Source organism: Martes martes (assembly GCF_963455335.1).
Source record: "Martes martes genome assembly, chromosome: 6".
NCBI lineage: Eukaryota > Metazoa > Chordata > Mammalia > Carnivora > Mustelidae > Martes > Martes martes.
Window position 1 is genome coordinate 13868317 of NC_137893.1, and position 23543 is coordinate 13891859.

A 23543-nucleotide genomic window follows, 5' to 3' on the forward strand; every position below is an offset into this window, starting at 1 on the left:
GAGAGGCGGGCTAAGTAGGGCTGGGGGGTGGGCTTGTCTTCCGGAAAGTCTGGATTCCCGGACGACCGGAGTCGCCGCTCACCGAACACCCGCTTGTGTGCTGATGGAAGAAAGTCGGCTACCCTTTGTACCCACTGGAGATCTTCAGACAGAAGCCGGAGCTGCCTTCAGGATGAAATTAGGACTTGCAGGAAACCTCTTCCCGGGACGGAAGGAAGCTTGGCGGGTTCACGCATGCGTGGTAGGCTATCTCCACGTGCGGCCTGGCCGCGGCCTCCGCGCGCTCGGAGGCCTCTCCCCTACGCCCACCCCCCTACGCCCGCCCCCTGCCGCAGCATCTTTCCGGACGCGCGGAGCCGGGAAGAAGGAGGGAGGTTGGGCATCACAGCTGGGCCCCGCCTCGGCAGCCTCCAATTGGGCGTGGGTGAGGACACCCCCTCCCACCGCCTTCCTATTGGAGCGCGCGTGCGAGCAACGCACCCCATTGGGCCGTGTGGATTTGGGCACCAAATTCAAAGATTTTAAAAGTACCAGCTGGCGCCTTTTAGGAGATCCAGCTCTGTAACGCGGACGGCCTGGTGTTCTGCGGTGGTAGCTGTTTCCTCACCTGAGGCCGACCCCACTTCCACTGGCATGAGCCAGCGCCCCTGCCGCTGCTCCCCACGGCCCCCTTCCAGCTCCTGCCGCTGCAGCACCCTGACAGCCGCCGGGCGCCCTCGCTCCTCAGACGGTGAGTGAGGAGAGGGTGCGGGGGGCACGCGGTCCAGAAAGGGAGTACGGGGGTGGGGGGCGGCCGCAACCGAACCCGACCCCCTTCCGAATCCGGGTGTGCGCCCCAAGGCGGGCCGGGCCGAGCGGGCGTCGGTGGCGGTTCCTGAGGCGGGGGAGGGGGGAAAGGCTGGGGCTCAGGGAGGGGAGGCCCTAAGTGCCGAGGCGGGTGGCGGGCCCGGGTCTCTCCTTTCCAGGCCGAACCTGGACGTCAGCTCCGAAGAAGGTGAAGGTCTCGGCCTTTCAGGGCGCCCTTTTCCCCTTGCAGGATCTACCTATCCTTGTCCCCACCCCGCTTGAAGAGGCGCCAAATGCCCCCACCCCTCCCCCACCCTGGGGCCTGGGATCTGACAGGGCTCGCGAGCCCCCGGCCCCTGGGGTCTGGCCAGGAGCTTAAGCCCTGCTCCCTGCGCCCCTTTGCCATGTTTACCCCGCACCCTCGGGTCTGCGGGCAATTTCCCCGGGTTTTCGCCGCCTCACTCCTGCTGGCGGGCGCGGGAGATCCTGCCCGCTTATCTCCCGCCTCCTCCACCCGGCCCGCGCCCTGAGGGGCCACCTCTTCGACCCCTCAGGATTTCCATGGTCTTACCCTACCCACTCCCGCCAAATGGAGGGACCCCCTCATCGGGCCAGGCTGTACAGGGATGTCCAAACAAAAAACATTCTCCCCCCCCCCCCCACCCTTTTCCAATTTTCCCTTTGCCCAGTAACTCGTTTTCAAGGCCTGGGGTCAAAGGGGGGGGTATTTTTTAATACGAAACGGAGACTTTATCCTTATGTAGCTGATTTTCTCAGAATGGAAGGATTGTTTTGTTTTGTTTTTGCTGGTTTTTCCTGCGCTCCTGAAGAACTAGATAGCCCTTTATTCCCAAACTCGGTTCGTGTGGAAGGCACTCAAACGGTTATTTTTATCCTCTTTGTTGCTATCTGAAAAGAGATCCAAATGCATTTATTTTTCCTCAGAAAGTACCACATTTCTTTTTTAAATTAACAATTCGACTTTGTGATATTTTGCAGTAACTGAAAGATGCTCCTTTCATTAGAAAAGGAGTCTAGGAGACTCGAGGAAAAAATAGTTTTAACAGGTTAAATCTATTTCTGGAAGATCCTCAATCATAAGTCTCCCTATGAAGTTCTAAAGCTTGATGGTTTTAAGAAGTGGTATTTTGATTACTTAATCCAGTTGTCTGGTATTACCACTTTGCTTCTCAGAATATTTGCTATCTCTAAGAATTTTATTGCCTGTTTACAAATTTGAGAAAATGAGATTAAAAGTTTATTTCATCCAAGTATTTTTGAAGGCAGGCTTTCCTAAAATTTCTTGTAGAGATGGCTGATTTGCAGCAGATGGCTGCAAGCTTTAGAGGTCTCAAACTCTTAAGGAATAGCCATGCCTAATGTTGGGCACATGGTGATTATCTTATGGGTACTGCAGATTGTAGAACTTAATCATTTAACATTAAGATAGTTGTAAAAATTTTTAAGCATTGTAGCCTATTTAGCTATGGTATTTTAATATGGAGTACTTGCTCTGACTTGGAAAATTAAATGGAAGTCAAACTTTTGTACAGTTAGCTGTTAATACCACCTTTTCATGATTGGACAGTGTGTTGGTAAATGAGGTTTAAAAAATGCAGGTTGTTGAATCTTCACCCAATAACATGAGGTAGATATTAGTATCTCCATTTTAGAAAAAATGAAAGGAACTAATTGAATATTTTATGTCACAAAGCTAGTCAGAAGGCTAAGCAAATATTTTTACTTGAAGTTGAATCTGATTCCTAGAAAAAGTATATAATCTGTAATATAGTGTGAAATGTATTTTGCTGCTTTTAAACCATTTGTGATTTGCAATAAGAGCATTATGAAAGATTTGGTTTTAAAATGTGATAAAAATGCCATATGTGATGGGACTGTGCCATACATTTAGTCCAGTTTTAGGTTCTTAAACCCCATTTTATAGAAGAGAAAACAGACTTTAAAAGTTAACTGCCTCAGTTTTCCCTGATACAGCAAATAACGCTTTATACCTTAGATAGTCAAGACTTAAACCCCAGGGTATTTTTTTACTTCACTTTCTCTCATTCAGCATCCAAAAAAGCATCAGCAAGTTCTGTTGACTCTCCTAAATAGACCTCAGATCCACCCAATTATTTTCATTTCCACTGCAGTCATCCTAGTATCAGTTACTCAGCTCTCTGGACACCCGTGATATATACTACTTAACCAGCCTTCCTCTTTCCGCTTGTACCTTCCTACAGTCCATTCTCTACAGTTGCCAATGATCTTTAAAAATGTAAACTGGATATCTCAACTCAACCCCTCAAGGTTCTTTATTACACAGTGAATAAATCCAACATACCCTAAAATTCTACCTCTCCAACTTTAAAGTATATTACATAATTTCACATTTTAAAACTAATAAACCTACAACCAGGATCCAGATTTTGGAACCAATAAAAGGAACCAGAGTTCTTGGAGAAATAAGTGATTGTAGGCCTGGAACAGGAAAAATACAAGATGAACCTAGAGCATCTTGTCATGCCAGAAAGTAAGAAATGCTCCAAAAACGAAATAATGGAAGTATTTCAAGTGGACATGAACTTAGTGAAAGCTGAAACAATTTGAGCAGAGACATTAATAAGGCAATATTGGATTATAACCCACAATCTGTGAACCTATACTTGTATACTTTTTTTAATATACTTTTATCTCACTTTCCAAGTGAGATAGTGGAATGAACACTGAATTTATAGTAAAGAAGGGTAATCTGTCCCTCAACTACAATGTCAAAATGTGGGCAAGCTACTTACTGAACTTCAGTGTCCTCATTTGTAAAACATAAGGTAATAATACCTCTTCATCCTACATCAGAAGATTGTGAGGAGCAAGTGTTTGAAAGCAAATGGGAATTGTAAACTTCTAAAAGAAAATATAAGGTGTTTGAATCATCATTAAGTCTAAATTTTAAAGAGCTGTTCATATTCAAAGAGTGGTGTTGAATGAAAGGGTTCTACTACGACAAACATAGTTTCCCAGTAACTGGGTTCTAAAGATGAGCAGAGGGATGCCTAGGTGGCTCAGTCAGTTAAGCGCCTGCCTTCAGCTCAGGTCATTATCTTCCTCAGTTATTTAAAACAACTAAACAGTACAATCTTTCTTCCCAACCACTCTCACATTCTTAGATCTAGTCTTATATTGATTATAGTATTGTTCTTATCAGATCTTCTGATTGATATCTGAACTATTAATACATCTGGCTCTTTGGTTAATTAGTTATGAGAAATCTTAGTTCAGTAATTGAAAATTGCAGAGTTAATATTTCTAGCACATACTACACGAGATAAAAGGAGGTGTCCCTTTGCTTGAGTTTACTATCCAGCAGAGTAGACAAACACCTTAATTATATCAGACTCACTCATACCACTGATCCGAATAAAACTTAGAGATGAGAGTTGTGGGAGTTCAGGTAGATTTTAACTGATGGGTGTTTAAATTTACTTACTTCGAGTTCTTTGTAAGGCTTAAAATAATAGCTAATGTCTAAATTTTATACATATTTGTATTACTTTAAGAATTTCTTGACTTCAGATGGCACTTGTTGCATCACATTTTCTTATTTGTTCCGTAAGTACAGATATGTGTTAAATAATCCCTTTTTCCAATATTTTTTACTCAATCAGCTGGAGACTCTAAAAGTCAAATGTTACGATTATACACTAAAAGCCATCTTTTGAAGGCCCCTTTTAAGAATAAGATGTATGTACTTACTAAAAGAGTTAATTACTATTTCCTCATTGTCACATCTCAGTAAATAAACTTGGATAATTTCATAGCTACATAGGCAAGACATAGTGCTGAGAGAATGCAAAGTAATTATACCTCTGTATATCCCAATTTAAGAAGTAGAAATGTATGAAAATTTTGTCATTAAACAGTTTTTTTGTTGTTTTTTTTTTTTTGTAGGTTGTAAAGAAAGTTCTACTCTTTCTGTCAAAATGAAATGTGATTTTAACTATGACCATATTCATTCTGGACTTAATATGCTAAAGCCTGATGACACTGGAAGACTAGGTTCTTATACTCCTGCATTTTTGGAAGGTTCTTATAAAGACTGCATTGAAGACTATGTAAGGTTATCAGATATTGGGTCACCAATTGTGAGCCCCAAGACTGTAGAACTTGAAACTGAAAATGAAAACAAGCTCTTTCACAACAAGGAAAATCAACATGTGCAACAAATACTTAATAGTTCAAATGAAATAGAAGAACTAGAGACCAGTAGACCTTATGAAGACAGTGGCTATTCTTCATTTTCCCAACAAAGTGGCTTCAATGAACATGAAGAGGGTAGCCTTCCCTTGGAAAATTTCAGTGACAGTCCACAGTCCTGCCTACAGATGCAAAGCCCAGACCAATATCCCAGCAAAAACTTGCTGCCGGCTCTTCATTTTGCAAAAATGGTTTGTTCAACATTAAAAAAGAATGCCAAGCGAAATCCTAAAATAGATTGGGAGAAACTGAAGGAATTTATATCCAGTGAAAATTTTAAACTACAGAACATAATTGGCAGGAAAATGGGCCTGGAATGTGTAGATATTCTCAGTGAACTCTTTCGAAGGGGACTCAGACATCTTTTAGCAAATATTTTAACACAGCTCAGTGATATGGACTTAATCAAGTAAGTATGATTACTTTGAGTGTTAGTATAATCCATCGGACATCTTTGTTGGAAGACTTGGGGGACTACCAGCTCATAAGACATAATAGGGTAGCCTTTTGCATTGTTTAATTGAGGCAATGAATGCCTGATGGCTGATACTTGACCATTTAACTGCCACTAAGATGAAAGAAAGATAATTTTTAAAGTAAACACTTAATCCATTTATTTCACATTTCATATTTATGCGCTTAGGAAACTTTTTGTTAAACTGGGATTTTTGTTCCTTTTAGTTCTGAATATTTCTAATATGTAAGCTATATCATACATGCTTAACTATGAAACAGCATCCTAGTTATGGTATGTAAGACCTGTAGGCTTTATGACTTCTGTCATACTTGAAAGTAAACAGTTGATGTTTGTAGGCCATTTTTAATGTAGGCTCTCCTTGGTTTGACAGTGAAAATATGGAAACTCTCAAGTGGATCTGATTATGACTGTTTCTTAGAAACTTTTATATTATCGTTCGTCATTCCACTAAAGATCAGTTAGGATGAGGTAACAATTAATTATACGGACTATTGGAGTAGACCCTGCCCAATCAGATTCGTTTTTAGCTTTTTGAAAAAAATTAATAGGTACTCTTTGCAAGTGTTACTTTACACTGGTCTTTGAAATATAGCTAAAGCAAAATAAAAGGGAGTATGGATTTTTATTGTTGGCTAGCTTCTTGAAGGATAATTGACATCTAGGTTGTACTTTTTTTTAACAAAGTGGATTTTTGAAATTGATGTCTACTGATAGCAGTGTGTCCTATAGTACTTTGAAATTTGTCTGCAATTTTTATTAATATTGAACAGCTAACATGGTGTCCTATATAGAATGGGGGCTACTTATTTGGTGTTTGCAGATGTTGTGACAAAATGGAAGTACAAAGCAATGGTTCTTAAGTCTGAATGTACTTGGCTTGATGTAGCTTGATAAGGAGCTTTTAAAAACAACCCTAGTCCCCTTTTTAAACCAATTTAACCCAAATGTCTAGGCCTGGGGCATCCTTACATCTTAAGTACCTCAGGCAATTCTAATGTACAAACAGGTTTGAGTAGCACTGCTAATAGAAATTTCTTTTTCTTCGCACTGTTAATGTTTCTGTAGTATACTTATTCCTCTTAGCTCTTTGTGATGCTTTAATTGTTTCCTTTATAATCTTTTACTTTTCCAGTGTGTCTAAAGTGAGTACAACTTGGAAGAAGATTCTAGAAGATGATAAAGGGGCATTTCAGTTGTATAATAAAGCAATACAAAGAGTTACTGTAAGTCTTTGGCAGTTGATGTTTTCATTTTGAAGTATAACAGCTAGTGCTCTTTACCTTTACAAATAGGGGAAAATAGGACAGATAACAGGTAATCTGGAAATCCTTTACATCCACAAAGCATTTCTGCTTTTCGCTAGAACTCTTTAAACAAAATTCAAAGATAAAGGGAAAGGAATCCCACCTAAGTCATTTATTTCTTGAGTTCTTCCTAGAAATGGCATGTCTAAAAGGGAAAATTGGTCAGTTCTCCAATAATAAGAGTTGACCATGTTGCTAAGCTTCATTGCCATTTGTATTTTTTCAGTTAAATTTTCAACATATTGAAGATTTTCAGTGCAGAAGGGAATTCAGTTGCCTTCCAAAATGAACTTGGTAAATTTGGAGATGTTTCTGAGAGTATCAGTACATGTTTGAAATTTCAGGCCTAGCAGTTGGCAGACTTGGGTGTAAATTTTGGTGCTACTAATTTGCTATATAACTTTAGTCAAGTATTGCTTAAGTTCTCCAAGTTCAGCTTCTTTATTGGTAAGGTGGTATTAATGGAAAGTTTTCTAATCTAAAAGGTTATTTTGAACCCATTCATGACACTGATGTGAGACTTAATTAAACATGATTTGCCATTTACTGGTGGTGAAAAGAATGACTTTGTTTTGGCATTAGTGCTTTATAAATGATGTATTAAACGCTATATAGGCTGATATATTTAAAATGCTTCCTCAAAATTTCTGGTTTGCTGTTTCTGTCAGTATTGTCTATACGTATAGTGTGTGGCTATATTTAAAGCATGTGCAGGTAAATTGGATGTAAGGGAAAATCTTTTACATTCTCATTTGATCTTTTTTACATGTACAAACAATAAAAATGCCTGATTGTTGAAAATAAAGGAGAATATTCTTAAGTCCTATTAAAACATTTCTTCTAATTAGGAAAAGAACATTAAGTTTTCACCACATGCTTCAACAAGAGAATATACTATGTTCAGAACCGCATTAGCTCCTATTCAAAAATCCGAAGCTCGGACTTACCCCCAAAAAGGTGCTCAAACCAAGTTATCCAATCCAGGTGATCAGAAAGGTTCTACTTACAGTCGACACAGTGAATTCTCTGAGGTAATTTTTTGTTTGTCAATAAATTAGAAACTTATGGGGCACTTAATTGTTAAAAAGATTTAGAGTAAGAAACAGAGAACTTTAAATTTAATTATAGCATAATTAGAACTACTAGCGAATTATTAATGGAGATTTTATCTTCTGTCCCCTTCATTTTACTCTCAGAAATGTTGACCACCAAGAAAACATTTCAAGAAATTGAATTCCTAATTCAAGTAATCAAATTAGGAAAGTGCACAAAGATGTCTTCCTATGTAGAAAATAGATACCGTTTGACATTGTTTATGTTAGTTCAGTGATGTTGAGATCTAATTTGGAAATACAAGGAAAACCTTGATTTTAAAATTTCTTAGCAAACTGTTCAGTATACATTTTAATATTGTTGCCTTTGATATCTGAGGAATAAAACTCAATGAAAAAAGGCCAGCTTTCAGAAATTGAAACCCTCCTATTGCACCTTCAAGTCACTGGGTAATGTGTATTATAAGTTCTACTCAGCACATGGATAATTTGGCAAGCTTAATTTAAGAAACCATAATCTTACCTAAGTGCATATTTGAAATAAAATGTTGACTGCTAACTGCCTTCGTGTTGGTCAGTAAGTATGATTATACATAGCGAAGTTTAATTTTCTGTCTTAAGTGTTGATGATGGACTTTCTAATACAACATTTAACTTTATTCAGAAAACATATATTGAATATCTGCTGTCAGGTAATTCATGGATAGGAAAACATGGCACCCTTCATAGGCTTGTAATCTAGAACGGACAATGGCTACATAAAAATAAATGCCATATAATGTGATAAGTGCTTTTTTAAAAAAAAAAAAGAACTAGAGGTGAAAGAGCAACCAACTCCCAAGTGACACTAGGAAGACTTCACAGTAAAGGTGACATTTAAGTTAGGGCATTTATGTGTAAGCATTCATGAAATAAAAGAACGTATTCAAAGGTAGCATTAGGAAATAGCCACTAGATCAGTTGACAAGTGATAATTATCTCACTCATTGAACAGTGAGTTCCTTAAGGGCAGGAGTTTTATGTGTGGCATGGATCCTTTATCCATATATTGGGGAAGGTTCAGCAGTACATTTCTTATTTATTTCTACCTAAATTACATTCAGTCCTCACTAAAATTTGTTTATGGATTTTCTTCTTTCTAGGTTGCCAAGACTTTGAAAGAGAATGAAAGCCTTAAAGCCTGTATTCGCTGTAATTCACCAGCAAAATATGATTGCTATTTACAGCGGGCGATCTGCAATCGAGAAGGTTGTGGGTTTGATTATTGTACAAGGTGTTTATGTAATTATCATACCACCAAAGAATGTTCGAATGGCAAACCCCTAAAAGCCAATTATAAAATAGGTCCTCTGCCTGGTACTAAAAAAAGCAAGAAGAATTTACGCCGATTGTGATACCTTGTTAAATCAATTGTACCTGATCATGAAGGTTAGTTAGAAAATGTTAGGTTTTAATTTAAAAAACATAAATGTATTTTGATTTCCAATTTTGTGTTGAAATCAATGTAGTACATGGGATTTTTCACCCTGGTGAGTAAAGAAAATATACAGCCTCTTAAAATATTTTACAATTTAATGTGAAAAAAGTTTAAAATTTAGTATAAATCAGAAAATTTAAATATTTAAAAACAAAAGGAAAACTAGTTAGTTATCTGATATTTGTGATTCAGGGATAAAATAAAACTGATTCAATTTTTATGCTAAAGGAAAGCCATGTAATTTTACCTAGATAATCTTAAATATACATCTTGTTTACCATCTATTAGCATTTGAGACATTTTATTTTCCTTACCAAATTAATACCTATCAAAATAACTTATGGAGTCTAATAATTCAAGTGTTTTGTCGTCTTTCTTTAACCTCTTTTTCAATGTGTATATTTCCCAAAAAGTACTCTTTGTGAAATCTTGCTTTTTCCTGTTTATAAAGTCTGTTTTAATATTTTTGTACATATGTAAATATTTCTGTATTATTTTTTATGTCAAAGAAGAAAATAAAGATCTTCTGTGTATATATATATACACACACACACACACACACAAACACACACACGTGTAAATGTAAATTTTGTACCTGTTATGAATAAAATTGTTACAAGCTTACTAAGTCATGTGAACTTTTTACTTTGATAAACATCTTAATCTTAGAAACGAATTAGGAAACTGTGAGAAATTGTATTTGTATGTATGAAGGCATTGAGTTGGTTCAATTTGTGTCTGCTCGTCTGGGAAGCTTGTGACATTCCCAGGTATCATTCTGATCCCAGTATTCTCCCCAATCCCAGTATTTTAGTTATGAAGTTGGGTCTTGAAATAAGCATCCCAAGATGATTCAAGGCAAGACCAAAGAACATGTTGAGAAATCCTAATGTATTAATTCATCTGTTACTAAACTAATTAAAACTATGGCTTAAATAGCCACATAAAAATACTAGAAAGATTAAAAATATGTAATATAAAATAGAATGTTATCTTTGCATTCAGAACATTTGTGCTAATAAGTGCCCAAGACAATGGTATGTACTTTTTTTTATTCCTTAATTCTAGAGTTGAATGTTTTAGTTTCAATTATGAATATGGACAAATTCCGAGAGTTTGAGCTCAGACAAAAGTCCTAAAAGTTGAAGGGTGAGCCTCAGATCCTCTCCCTAGAGCTGCAAAGACTCAAGGCCTTTGCCTTTCATCTCGGTGGAAGCCTGAGGTAGAGTATTTAACCTAAATGGATTTATGGGTGTATCTTATCCAATAAAACTGCCCATGAAATTAGCAGTGACATAAGCAGCTTACTGAGGTAAAATTGACAAAAAAGACAATATTTAAAGTATAATTTGGCATTTTGATGTATGTACATACATGAACCCATTGCTACAACTAAGGTAATGAACATAAATATCCCCAAATTTCTTCCTGTCCATTTATAATCCCTCCTGTCAGTTCCCAGGTAATCACTGGTCTGCCACTGTTGATTATTTTGCCTTTTCTAGAGTTTTTATATAAATGGATTAATGAGATTAGTCAGAGTACATACTTTATTATTTTGAGATTCATCCATTTTGTGTCAATACTTAATTCCTTTTTCTTACTAAGCAGTATCCTGTTGGATATACCAGTTTGTTCATATATTCACCTCTTAATGAACATTTGCCTCCCACCCCCCCCCCAAGTTTTGCTATTAGAAATGAAAATGCTGTAAACCGTATACAAGTCTTTGTAAGATAAATGGTATGCTTTCATTTCTCTTAAAATAGTAGTGGAATGTTTGGATTATATAGGTAAGTGTATTTGAGAAAATATCAAAATGCTTTCCAAAGTAGTGATACGTTTTACATTTACCAGCAATGATGGCAGTTACATTTAATTCATGTTCTCAACAACACCTGGTATAGTCAGTCTTTGTAATTTTAGTCATTCTAAGAGGTGTGTAATAGCATATCATTGTTTTAATATACATCTCCCTAATAACATGTTTAACATCTTTTCATATTTGCTATCCATAAATTTTCTTTGGTAAAGTATATAGTCAAATGATGTGAGTTCTTTTATTATTGGTATTTGAGGATATATATTTTAGATAAGAGCAGTATATCAGGGTGTGGCTTTCATTTTCTTAGCTGTGCCTTAGTTTTTATTTTTAATGAAATCCAGATTATCCAATTATTTGTCTTTTATGATCGTGTTTTTGGTGTTATATCTAAAATGTGCCTAATCTAAGAGCATACAGATCTATACTTTCTCTAAAAGTTTTATAGTTCTCAATTTCACATTTAGGTCTATGATGTACTTGTTAAATTCTGAATATAGTATGAGGAATGGGCCAAAATAAGTATCCCGCTGTTCCAGCACCATTTATTGACAAGACTACCCTTTCTCTACTGAAATGACTTTGCATCTTGGTAAAAATCAGTTTTATATAAATATGAAGTATTTCAGGACTCTATTCTGTTTAACTGATCTATTTGTCTCTCGAGCTCCAAATCCACATGACCTTGATAACTAGCTTTAAAATAAGTCTTGAAGTCAGTTGGTGACATTATTCTTTTCTTTCAAAAAAATTATTTTTTAAGTTGTCTATCCTAGGTCCTGTGCATTTCTACATATATTTTATAATTACCTTGTTAGTTCTTACAAAAATACATGATGAAATTTGGGGATTGTAATTAATCTATTAATCTGTTAGATTAGATTAGGAGAGAATTGACATCTTGACTTTTTCAACCCTTGAACATAGTTCTATTTATTTACGTCTAAAAATTTCTCTTAGCAATATTTTATCTTTTAATTGTACATGCCTTCTACATCTTGTGTCAGATTTATCCCTAAGTAGTTTATATTTTAAGTGGCATTTTTAATTTCAATTGTTTATTGTTAGTATATTGAAATGCAAATGCTTGATTTTGTATCCTACAACCCTGCTAAACTCACTTTTATAATTGAGAATCCCATCAGATTTTCAATATAGATTATTTTTGTCTTCTGGATATAGTGAGTTTTATTTCTTCATTGTAGTCTATGTGTCTTTTATTCCTTTTTCTGGCCACATTATACTGGCTAAGACCTCCAGTAAAATGTTCAATAGAAATAAAGACATTTTTATCTTGTTCCAGATGTTAGGGGAAAAGCATTCAGAATGATAATGGCTGTCAAGTTTTTTTATAGATCCTCCTTATCAAGTTGAGGAAGTTTCTATTCCTAGTTTGTTGAAAATTTTTATGAAGATTGAATGTTGAGTTTTGTCAGATGTTTTTCCTCCATTGATTGGCATGCTCATATAGTTTCTTTTTTTGTTTTTTTAAATATGTATTTTGTTGATTGATTTTAAAATGTTAAAGCAACCCTGCATGCCTACAGTTAATTCCACTAGTTCATAATGTATTATCCTTTTTAGGTATTGTTGGAATCAATTTGTTACATACTAAGAATTTTTACATTATATTCATGAGGGATATTAAGCTGTAGTTTTCTTACAGTGTCTTTGGGACATATTATCTGCTTTTCAATTTTCTGGATATTTGTTTCAAATTATATTTCTTCTTTTACTGTTTGTTAGAATTCTCCCAGGAAACCATCTGAGTCTGGAGGTATTTTTGTTTTTTTTGTAGTAAGGTGTTTAAAATATACTTTTTTCAGTAAATATAGGATTCAATTAATGTTTCTTCCTGGATGAGCTTTAGTAGTTTATGACTCTAAAGGTATGTTTCTATTAATGTAATTTACTTAATTTATTGGAATAAATTGGTCACAGTATTATCATATTATCCTTTTACTATTTGTAAAATCTGTAGCGATGTTCATTTCTCTCATTGCTGATATTGGTTGATTGAGTTTTACTCCTTTTACTGATCAGTCTGATGAAAGGTTTATCTCTTAGATTGATCTTTTCAAATAATCAGTTTTTGATTTCATAAGTTTTCTCTCTTCCATATCATTGTTTTTTGGTTTTGTTTACTTCTGTTTACTTTGAGTTTAATTCGCTCTTCTTTTGCTAGATTCTTAAGGTGGCAGCTGAGGTCTTTGATATGATCTTTTCTTCCGTAGGTGTTTAGTGCTATAAATTTCACTCCAAGTTTTGTCTGAGCAGCATATCCCAAGTTCTGATATTTTAATGTTGTTAATTTTCAAATGCTTTATAATTTTCTTTCTGATTTATTTTTGATCCACAGGTTGTTTAAAAGTGTGCTAGTTTCTCAATACTTTAGAATTTTCCAGATATCTTTCTTTTATTGACTTCTAATTTAATTGTTGTCAAAGAAGATACTTTATGTGACTTGAATCCTTAGTTAATTGACAAATATTTTATGGTGTAGGATATGACCTATCAGGTAAATGTCTCCTGTCTACTTGAAAAGATGATAAATTTTGCTCTTTGGTAAAATGCCTTATAAATGTCAACCAATTAGGTCAACTTGGCTAATAGTGTTTTCACATTTTATATATTCTTTCTGATTGTTATCTACTTGCTCTATTATTAAGAGATAGGTATTGAAATGTTCAACTGTAATTATGGATTTATCTCTTTCTTTTTGCAAATTTTCAGTTTTTGCTTTATATATTTTGTAGCTTTGTTATTAGCTACATAAACATTTAAGATTGTTATACCTTCCTGGTAAAATACTCCCTTCGTCATTTTAAAATGACTTTTAAAATTCTTGGTAATATCTTGGCTATGGAATCTATACTGACTAATACTAAAATAGGCACTCTAGCTATTTGTTGTTGTTGTTGTAGTTAATGCTGGCATAGTATATATATCTCTTCCATCCACTTTTAGCTTATTTTTTACCTTGGATTTGAAGTGTGTTTCTTGTGGACCTCATATAGTTGAATATTATTTTTTAATAACTCAATATCCACCTTTTAATTGGAATAATTAGGCCATTTTCATTTAATATGAATATTAATATGATCAGATTTTACCATCTTGATTTGTTTTCCATTTGTCTCATCTGTTCTGTTTACATTTTTCTCTTTCTGCTTTCCTTTGGATTATTTTTATGACTTCATTTTATCCCCAATTTGATATTTAATTAGCTATAGTTCTATTTTGTTTGATATTCTACTATAAGTACATACCATATTTTGTTTGTTCAGCACTTGATAGACATTTGGGTTGTGTCTATTTTTTGGCTATTATGAATAGTGCTTCTATGAACATTTTATATACAAGTTTTTGTGTGAACATACGTTTTGATTACCTTGGGTTTACCTAAGAGTGGAATTGCTGAATCATATGCTAATTCTGTGTCTAATTTTTTTAAAGAATTGCCAAACTGTTTTTCACAGCAGCTGCTTTGTTGTAAATTCCCACAAGCAATGTATGATTGCAATATATAATTCCTTTATAATCTGGATGCTTTCCATTTCTTTTTCTTGTCTAATTGCCATGGCTAGAACCTCCAGTACAGTGTTGAATAGAAATAACAAGAGTGGACCTCTTTGACTTTTTCTTGAACTTAAGACATTCTTCTGCTGGTGCCATCATTCTGTATTGGGTGTTTGGGAGAAAAATAAATTGTCCCTTTAGTTCACAGATCCTTAGATTGAAAAAAAAACTGTATTTGAGAAATTGTATTTCAAGAATGTACCTAAGAAGCCTCATCTACACCAAGGTCAGATTTACGTAATGATGGATTTTCAGCTGAAGCTATAATAGACTTTTGAAAGTTTGAGGAGAGGATCAGTGTAATTTTCATGTAAGAGGGATGTGAATTATTGGGGACCAGAAAGCAGACTGTTAGTCAGCTTCTAAAATGCCCCCACAGTGACTCTAGCTTCATGATATTTGCACCTTTGCTTTACTGCACCGTATCAGTTTTGGTCTATGTAACTAATAGAAAACAGCAGAAGAGATGGCATGACATTCCTGAGACTAGGTTATAAAAGACATTGCAATTTTTTACCTCTTTTTTTCTCTCTCTCTCATGTCACTCACTAAGGGAAGGTCAATTGTGAGCAGCTTCTGGAAAGCCCCACATTGTAAGACATTTAGGTCTTTGAGATGTCCCAAGTGAAGAATTGAGGCTTCCTGCCAATTGCTAAGGCTGAGTCTTCTTGCAAGCAAGTCCTCCAGTTCCAATCAAGCCTTCAGACTACTATAGTCCCTGACAACATGCTGAGTGCAACTTGAATCATGCAACTTAACTGCTCTCAAATTCTTGAAACCGTGAGGTAATAAATGTTTGGTGTTTTAAGCCTGTAAATTTGGGAATGGTTTGTTATACATAGATAACTAATACAAAGTGGCCAAATCCTTCTAGGAGCACTGGACAAGAGAAAGATAAAAAGAAGTCTTTCCTCATACCCTTTGATTAACTATATGAATTAATATTAAGAAGGTTGTGTTTTCCCTCAGAACTCTTGAGACATGTAATTCCTTGGTCTGGAATGAATACTGGCATATATGTGGGATGGTAAGCCATCTTGCAGCTATGTAGAACGTTCTCTAAGGAAAGAAGTCATGCTCTCAGGCTGAAATAAGTTTGGGACTGGTATGATCACAAAAATGGGCTATTTTAAGTTTGCTACACAAGGGAAAGTGAATAAATTTTAAGATGTTAGTATTTTTGTGGTTACTGTGATATATATGGTATCTTTAAAAATTACTCATTTTTTTACAGAAATTCGCAGTACTGTCCTAATATTTTTTTATTCTGGTATCCAAAGAGATGCTATGTGTTTTATGGATTGAATATGGATAGAGTAGATTCCTTACACAGTTCATGTTGTGACAAGAATATATGACTAGATTCAGAAGAGCCCTTAATCAGCTGACCTTGGTCAAATGTGGTTTGACCTAGCATATCTGATCAGTGGGAGGCACCATTTAGTGGCCAATGTTGCTTCCCTGAGGCCTTTATCCTAATGAAGAAAGTTCAGGTTTGGTAGCCTATAGCAGCTATTCTGATGTCCCTTAAGGATGCTTATATTTCTCTAAATATAAATGTTAATATAAATGTAAATATAAGTGTTAAAATCTCAGTATGTTTGTATGCATTTGTTTTTTGTGGATATTCTCAGTGTCAGCCATACATTTCACTGAAGCAAATACTATTAGCGTATTAGCACTGAATCCTAGCTTGCCTTTATCCAAGGTTCATGCTGGCGTGATTTGGTACCCAAAGTTTAGCATTTCCAGGTCCTCTAACTGGGAAGTTCATCATGCAAAGTTCATACATCTTGAGGACCTGCCAAAAAGACTGCATACAAAAGAAAACGATGATAGTTCCTTTACTATCATTAAGTAGCTTCTTACACTCACAATCTTATCCAGATGGTTTGGCTTGTTCCCTTTTCCCCAAATTTGGCTTCAGCAATGTAAACAACACAGAACCACAAGATGGTGCTCTTATAACACCATACTTTTGAGTTTGTTCATTCATGTGAAGTTTAATATAAAAATAGATGAAACAATATTACTGTTCTTCTATGAAATTTGTGTTACCAGATTATAAAAGGAAGTCCACAACATAGTGTTAAGCTAGGATAGGTAGATATAAACGATTAAGTTTTTGGTCTCAAGTGTCAAGAGCAGGTCTTGCTTATCTTCCACATTCTTTTACATTGTTGATATTAAAGTCTAGATTTGTACTGTTCAGTACAGTAGCAACATGTGGCTACTAAACATTTGAAATGTGGCTCATCCAAATCCACATGGAGATTTACTGTAAATGTAAATTTAAACCAGATATTGAAGACTTGGTATGAGGAAAAGCAAAATCTCTAATAATTTTTATTTTGACTACTTGTTTAAATAGTGACATATTGGATTAAATAAAAATTCTATGAAAATTAATTTCTAGTGTGATATCTAGAAAATTTTAAATTATATATGTGGCTCTCATTTCATTTCAGTTAGTGTTGGTCTAAGATCACATAACAAATAAGTATCAGAGGAGTCTTTTCTGGCCCCATAACCTAAGCAGGTCAGAGTATAATACCTGAATACCCAAATCTACCATGTATTCTAAAAGTAAGTCAAGTTCTAGATACGGAGATGAAAGGGCATTGCTAAAAAATTAAGGATAGAGGTCTAAATCGACTTGGATAATTTTTTTCAAACTCCTGTTACTTATGGTTTTGTAGTAAACCTCATCTGACATTTGCCCCCTCCTTACTCCCAAATTGATAGGTCTTTGTATTCCCATCACCCAGGAAATGCTTAGTATATATTTGTGGAATGGATGAAGGCAGGAACAACTCTACGGATTCAAGCTGACTTCTTCTCTGGGAGTCAGTGGAGTGCCATTGAACATGGGCTTTGCCTCCACATCCCCAGTAGAACTTTCTGTGACCCTTTTCAAAAAGCTTCTCTGCTCACTTTCCTCAAGAAAAAGCTTTTCCTTTCTTCCAGAGCTTTGAGAGAACCTACAACAGGAGGTTTATAAAATACTATTTTGCCAATGCCCTTTTTGTTTTTGTTACTAGGGTTTATTTTTTGGTCCAATATCCTTTTACATATTGGACATAGATGAGAATGAAGAGTACAAGAGCCCAGCTGTACCTTGTCATTTGGCTTCAAAAGGACTATAGAATGGACAGTGAAAACAAGTTATTGTCATTCAGGTAGAAGTGAAGAGGAGGGAACCATCCCCTTCTTTCTTTTAAGCACTGATGGTTAAACATCCATTGCATTTTGTTAATATAGTTCTTGTATGTTGCCAATATGCAGAAGAGAACTCCACCCATAAACAGAAGAGGCCATGTTGCCATATATTAGATAAATTTGAACTTTTATTTGTCCAAAACACCTGTAGAATACCTGTGTCCCAAAATGCAAAGAACAATAATAAACAATTTTGGAATGTCTTGAATTCTGACTTTCCACTTACTATCAACGTTGGGCAAGTTTTTAATGTCTATGAGCTTTAGTTTTCATACTTATAGAGAAGGTAATAACGCCTACCTGATATTAACAATGATTACCTTAGAGAACATAGGGAAAGACTTAATACAGTATCTGGCACATAATAAGTAAATGTAGCTGTTGTAATTTTTTATTTTGGCCAAAATATTAATGCTCACAAATATCTGGATGTTTATGATAGTCTAAATAAAGAAGGTGCTTTCTAAATAATTCTATAATTTTGATAAGGTGAGAATAATCTCATGTTAAATTTTCCTTCAGCCATATTTTTTACTCTTAAGAATTTAGAAGCTGTTTTTTGTCCTCAGTGGGTAAGCAAAGAAAGTCACCTTAATAGTAGAAAATAATTTTATTAAAGCATAGATTGAATAGAAGTTTGTATGACTTCAAAGCTCACAGAAGTTCACTATTATTCATTTATTTGTTTATTAAAAAGCGCTTATTGAGTACCTTCTATGTGCAAGGTAGTATGCTGGGTGATGTCAAATGCAGTCTTTATCAACCAGCGTTCCAGGAGAGAACTGAGCTTTAATGATGTAATGCATGTATTATATATAATAAATTAATTTATCTTAGGCATTTAGAATGGCACTAGTTATGAATCTTCCCTGTGGAAATTAATGATCACCCAAATAATTCATATTCCGTGCATCTGATAAAAAGTCCAGTTGAAAAAGTCTAGGGGGTAAGGAGGAAGAGGGGAAAAAAACTGCTAAATTAGCTGTAATTGAAACAAAATAAAATAAATATAGAGTAAGCAAAATATAGTAAGAGAATGGAAGGAAAATTCTACCAAGAGGATCGGAACAAAGGAAATATTGAAAAAATCTTGGGCAATGATAAGAATCACCTTTTTTCTTGTTTCCTCTCCTCCCCCTGTTTTTTTCCAAATGTGCAACTGTTTTACGATACCCTGTGATTAATTCAGAAAAGAACCAGTCAAGGAGCTCGTGTGGCTTCTGGAGCAATGGTAAGCTCTATAGGAGAATGACATGAGCAAATCACTGTGGGAATTCCAAGGGAGAATTCAGATGGCCTCAGAAGTCCCTTTACTACTGTGAAGAAAAGAAATTCTCATCAACCATTTTCTTCGCACAGTAGGAAAAAAATGGTATTTATTTCATGCCAAGACTTAGGAAAAATCCACTGGAAGTTGTCTTGAAAGACTTCAGAACAAGGTGGCAGAAGGGGAGAGTAGGAAGTGATGTTAGAGGCTGTGACAACCCAAAGAAGCCCGTACAATGTTGACCTAACTTCAGGACACATATATTTTTAAGGACTACACTAAGTTTTTAAAAGTACACTTACTTTTTAAAAAATTTCGAGTAAAAATTCTTCAGTATTTTTAAGGATGAGTTTTTTCTTCCCAGAGGAGGTTTTTGAAACACTCTAAATGAGAGGTTAATGGATTATACACAGAAAAAAAGTGTAGAAAACAGTAATGCCAGTAGGTCAGCCTACTGAAGGATCGATTTTCCAGTTTTAGAGCATATTCGATCATGTTATTTCTCTCTAAATAAATTATTTCCACGTGAAGTCCCAGATTCTCAGAGTATGGCCACACTAGGGATGCCTCGGTGGCTCAGTTGGCTGGGTGCCCAACTCTTGATTTTGTCTCAGGTCATGATCTCAGGGTCATGAGACCAAGCCTGGCACATCTCTCTCTCCCTCTCAAAAAAAAAGAATATGGATGCCCAACTACTCATTTAATGCCACCACCATCTTCCTGAGAGACCCCAAAAGGAACAGAGAGCATGGTTGAGGCCAGTAGTTTCTCGCCATTCCAGGGAACACTAGGAATTAATAGTGTCTTTCTGAGCACCTCCTGGCCTCCAGGGAACAAGGTGCTAGCACTGCTGGGACCGAGGGGAAGAGAGAATAGAAGAATAGAAGGGCAACACTTCCCACCTTCCTGTGCTGCCTGAGCACAGGAAACGCATCAGTATCTGACTTCGTAGAAAATGCCGTGTGGTGGTCATAGTGCACCGGTTGACTTACATTTAAGACCTATTGGCTTTAACCAGTTGCGTGTATAGTCTGATAAACAAATAATGTCTTATTCTGAAGCTGCATTTGCTGGAGGTATGCAGGGTACAGCATGCAGAGGATGCCTACAGGCCCCTTAGGAGAGCATGACCCAAGAATTCATGAATCCTGAAATTCTAGCGCTATGATCAAGGAAATGCCACAATGCTCCTTAGCAAGTCATTCCTGACAGCTGGTGTGCAATAGCTTTTTGCTCATGCTTGTGACACGTCAACAAATACTTGTTGAACTGAAATTATTTCTAGTAAACCGTCTAATTCTGCTCTTTATCTTTTGAAGTTTTGCCTTACAATTTTTAGACACAGTTGTCACTCCAGAGACTTTGCTGGGTGTAGCCAGTATGTGAGGCATCTGCATCGTGTTCACTGTTTCGAGTCTTACTCGGCATTCTTATGTCTTGTTCCTGGATGATTTCCCTGCCACCTTCATAAGCCTATAAACTTTCCAAGAACCAAGAATGTTAGTCAACCAGTAGCTTTCTCTTCCAGCTGCATCTAATGCTCCTTTTTTTTTGGTTTTCCACCAGAGGGCATCACAAACCTATCTAATACCCTATTTGGCACGGATGCGTTTAATACTCAAAGTCAAACTTTTTCAATTTGTTTAAAATGGTTCTAATTTCATTACCCTAAGGGGTTGTGGTGAAAAGTAGGGTCTTTTGTAGCCAAACTCTCTGAGTCCAGATCCCAGCTCTATTAGAACTGTCCCAAGGCCTGGGAAATGCTTTCATTTCCTCTCGAAACATGAGGGTTCTCATCCTTGTAAACTGAGCGGCTTCTTGGGTTTTGGTGAGGATTACAGAGTATAGACACCTACCTAGAGCACTTAGAACCCTGCCTGGCTTATGGTGTAGTACTGTGTAAGTGAGAGCTCTCTGAAAGTTTATGAAAATGGCAGTTCCACTTATCTAGGAGTTACCCTGAGAGCATCAAAGAGTTGACAACTACAAAATAAAACTAATTACTGCCATTTTTTGAGTGTTGGCTGTGTGCCAGGCCCTACTTTTATGCATTATTTCTACCCAATAGACATATGAGGGAGAAGTCTACGCTCATCGGTTCACAGACCCATCCCAAGGGCCAGAACAGTGCCTGTACACTGGAAGTGTTCAATAGGTATGTTTTAAATGAATGTAAGCTCTTTTTATTAACCCACATTCACAGATGAGAAACAAGGTTCAGGGAGTTGATGGACCTCTCCTAGGATCACACAAGTAAGTAGAATACATTGTATATAGACCCAAATTCTTTCCCAAGCCTAGCCTCTTTCCATGGGGTTTTCTTACTTTAAGAAAAGTTGAGAGGGTTCAAGGGTGGAGGAAAATGAACTTTGGTTGACTCTCCTAACCAAACTGCCAGGCTACTTTTTAATACCGTTTGCAGGGAGAATGGAAGACATTCCTTTTAGTAATACTTTACAAGGATTGTTTCCTCCAGAATTTAAATGGTGCTTAGTCAACTTAATGGTGAATCACTAATTCTCAATCAAGTCTACCAAATACTCCTAACTCATTTTCCCTAAGACCTTTTGCAACCAAGTTTCTATAACTGAAATGGAAGAAGCAAAACATAGAGGAAAAAGAATTTCAAAAGCCCACTTACACCTAAATTTATTTAAAAATTTTAAATTTATTTTGATTGAGATATAATTGACCTATGACATTATATTAGTTTCAGGTGTACAACATGATTTGATATTTATAGACATTGCAAAATGACAACCGCAGTAAGTCTAATTAACATCCATCTCCACACAGTTACAATTTTTTTTCCTGTGGTGAGAACTTTTAAGATTTACCCTCTTAGCAACTTTAAAATATACAACACAGTATTATTAACTCTAGTTACCATGCTGTGCATTAGATCCCCATGACTTATTTTTTTTTGGAACTGGAAGCCTGTACCTTGTGACCCACATTTCACCTATTTTGCCCACCTTCCCCTCCCCCCCCATCCCGTGCAACACCAATCAGTTCTCTGTATCTATGAGCTTGTTTCTTGTTTTTGGTGTGTGTTTTTGTTTGCTTTGTTTTGTTTTGTTTTTAGATTCCACATAGTAAGATCATGTAATATTTGTCTTTCTCTCCTTGGCTTATTTCACTTAGCATAATGCCCTCAAGTTTCACCCATGTTGTGGCAAGTGGCAAGATTTCTTTCTTCTTATAGTTGAATAACATTCTGTTATATATCTATATTCCCTAAATATATAATTTCTTTATATTTCTTTATAGAGAAATATATTCATTGATGAACACTTTGGTTGCTTCTCGGCGATTGTTAACAACACTGCAATATGTTTGCAAATGCTGAGTTTACTTGTTGGAGGGCACAGTGACTGGTTCACAGTTCATGCTCAGTCTGTGTTTGTTGAGTGCCTGTGTGAGAAAGGGAACAGAAGCAAGTAACTTCTGTTACTGCGTATTCATGGCTGCGTATTCCAGTCCTTTGGTACACTGTGTGTGGTCTGCTGGCCAGCAACACCCAGAAACTGCTTAGAAATGTGAAGTCTTCACCCAGAGCTACTGAATCAGAATCAATAGTTTAATAAGACCCCCGGGTGATTTATATTCATAATAAGTTTTGAGAAGCGCTGCTCTACCCAATATGGTTAATTGTGGAAAACAAATGATTGATTCCCATTAACTAAGCAATTAATCACACTTTATTGAGTATGTTTCAAAAAACTAGGAACTGTAAGAAAATTTATGCCAGGCACTATAAAACTCCAAAATATTTTTTGAGGTGTGGAGGGAGAACTCTGTGTGAATGTGGCAAAAAATGGAGATGACAAACATTTATTTTTCCTTTTTTGGAACTTGTACCCTTCATACCAATTTAGGATAGGTTTCTCCAATTTTAAAAAATGATTTCTTATGTGGATTACTTGCATGAAAAATTTGATTTCCCTTTATTTATGGGTTTACATAGCCTGAAGTCACTTTATTGTTGATACTACTCTTCACTATATGGATGAATCATCAAAATGTGTTTCTTAAATCCAAGGTAGAGATGGATAGCCAAGTTTAAATTCATAGAACTGTCATTCTTTATAACAGATATCTCCTAGTAGATATAAAACTTCTCTGCCTATGAAAAGGCAAAGACATCTGCAGTGATATATATAGATTTCAGCTATATGGAAACATATTATAAAATCATCTTTGCCAAGTATACTATATAATACACATATTCACATATTATATATATATTATGCATATATACATATATATATATATGTAGCATCACTAAATGTGGACAGTTTTTAT

At 36.0% G+C, this 23543-nt stretch overlaps 1 protein-coding gene across 1 annotated transcript; it reads left to right on the plus strand.

Annotated features, from left to right (window-relative positions):
• Positions 1-9977, plus strand: FBXO5 (F-box protein 5). The gene is made up of 5 exons (XM_080806691.1): positions 1-730; positions 4735-5449; positions 6651-6741; positions 7671-7853; positions 9017-9977. The coding sequence occupies exons 1-5, from the start codon at positions 634-636 to the stop codon at positions 9266-9268; spliced, it is 1338 nt and encodes a 445-aa protein (XP_080662817.1). The 5' UTR covers positions 1-633; the 3' UTR covers positions 9269-9977.
• The last annotated feature ends 13566 nt before the right edge of the window (positions 9978-23543 follow it).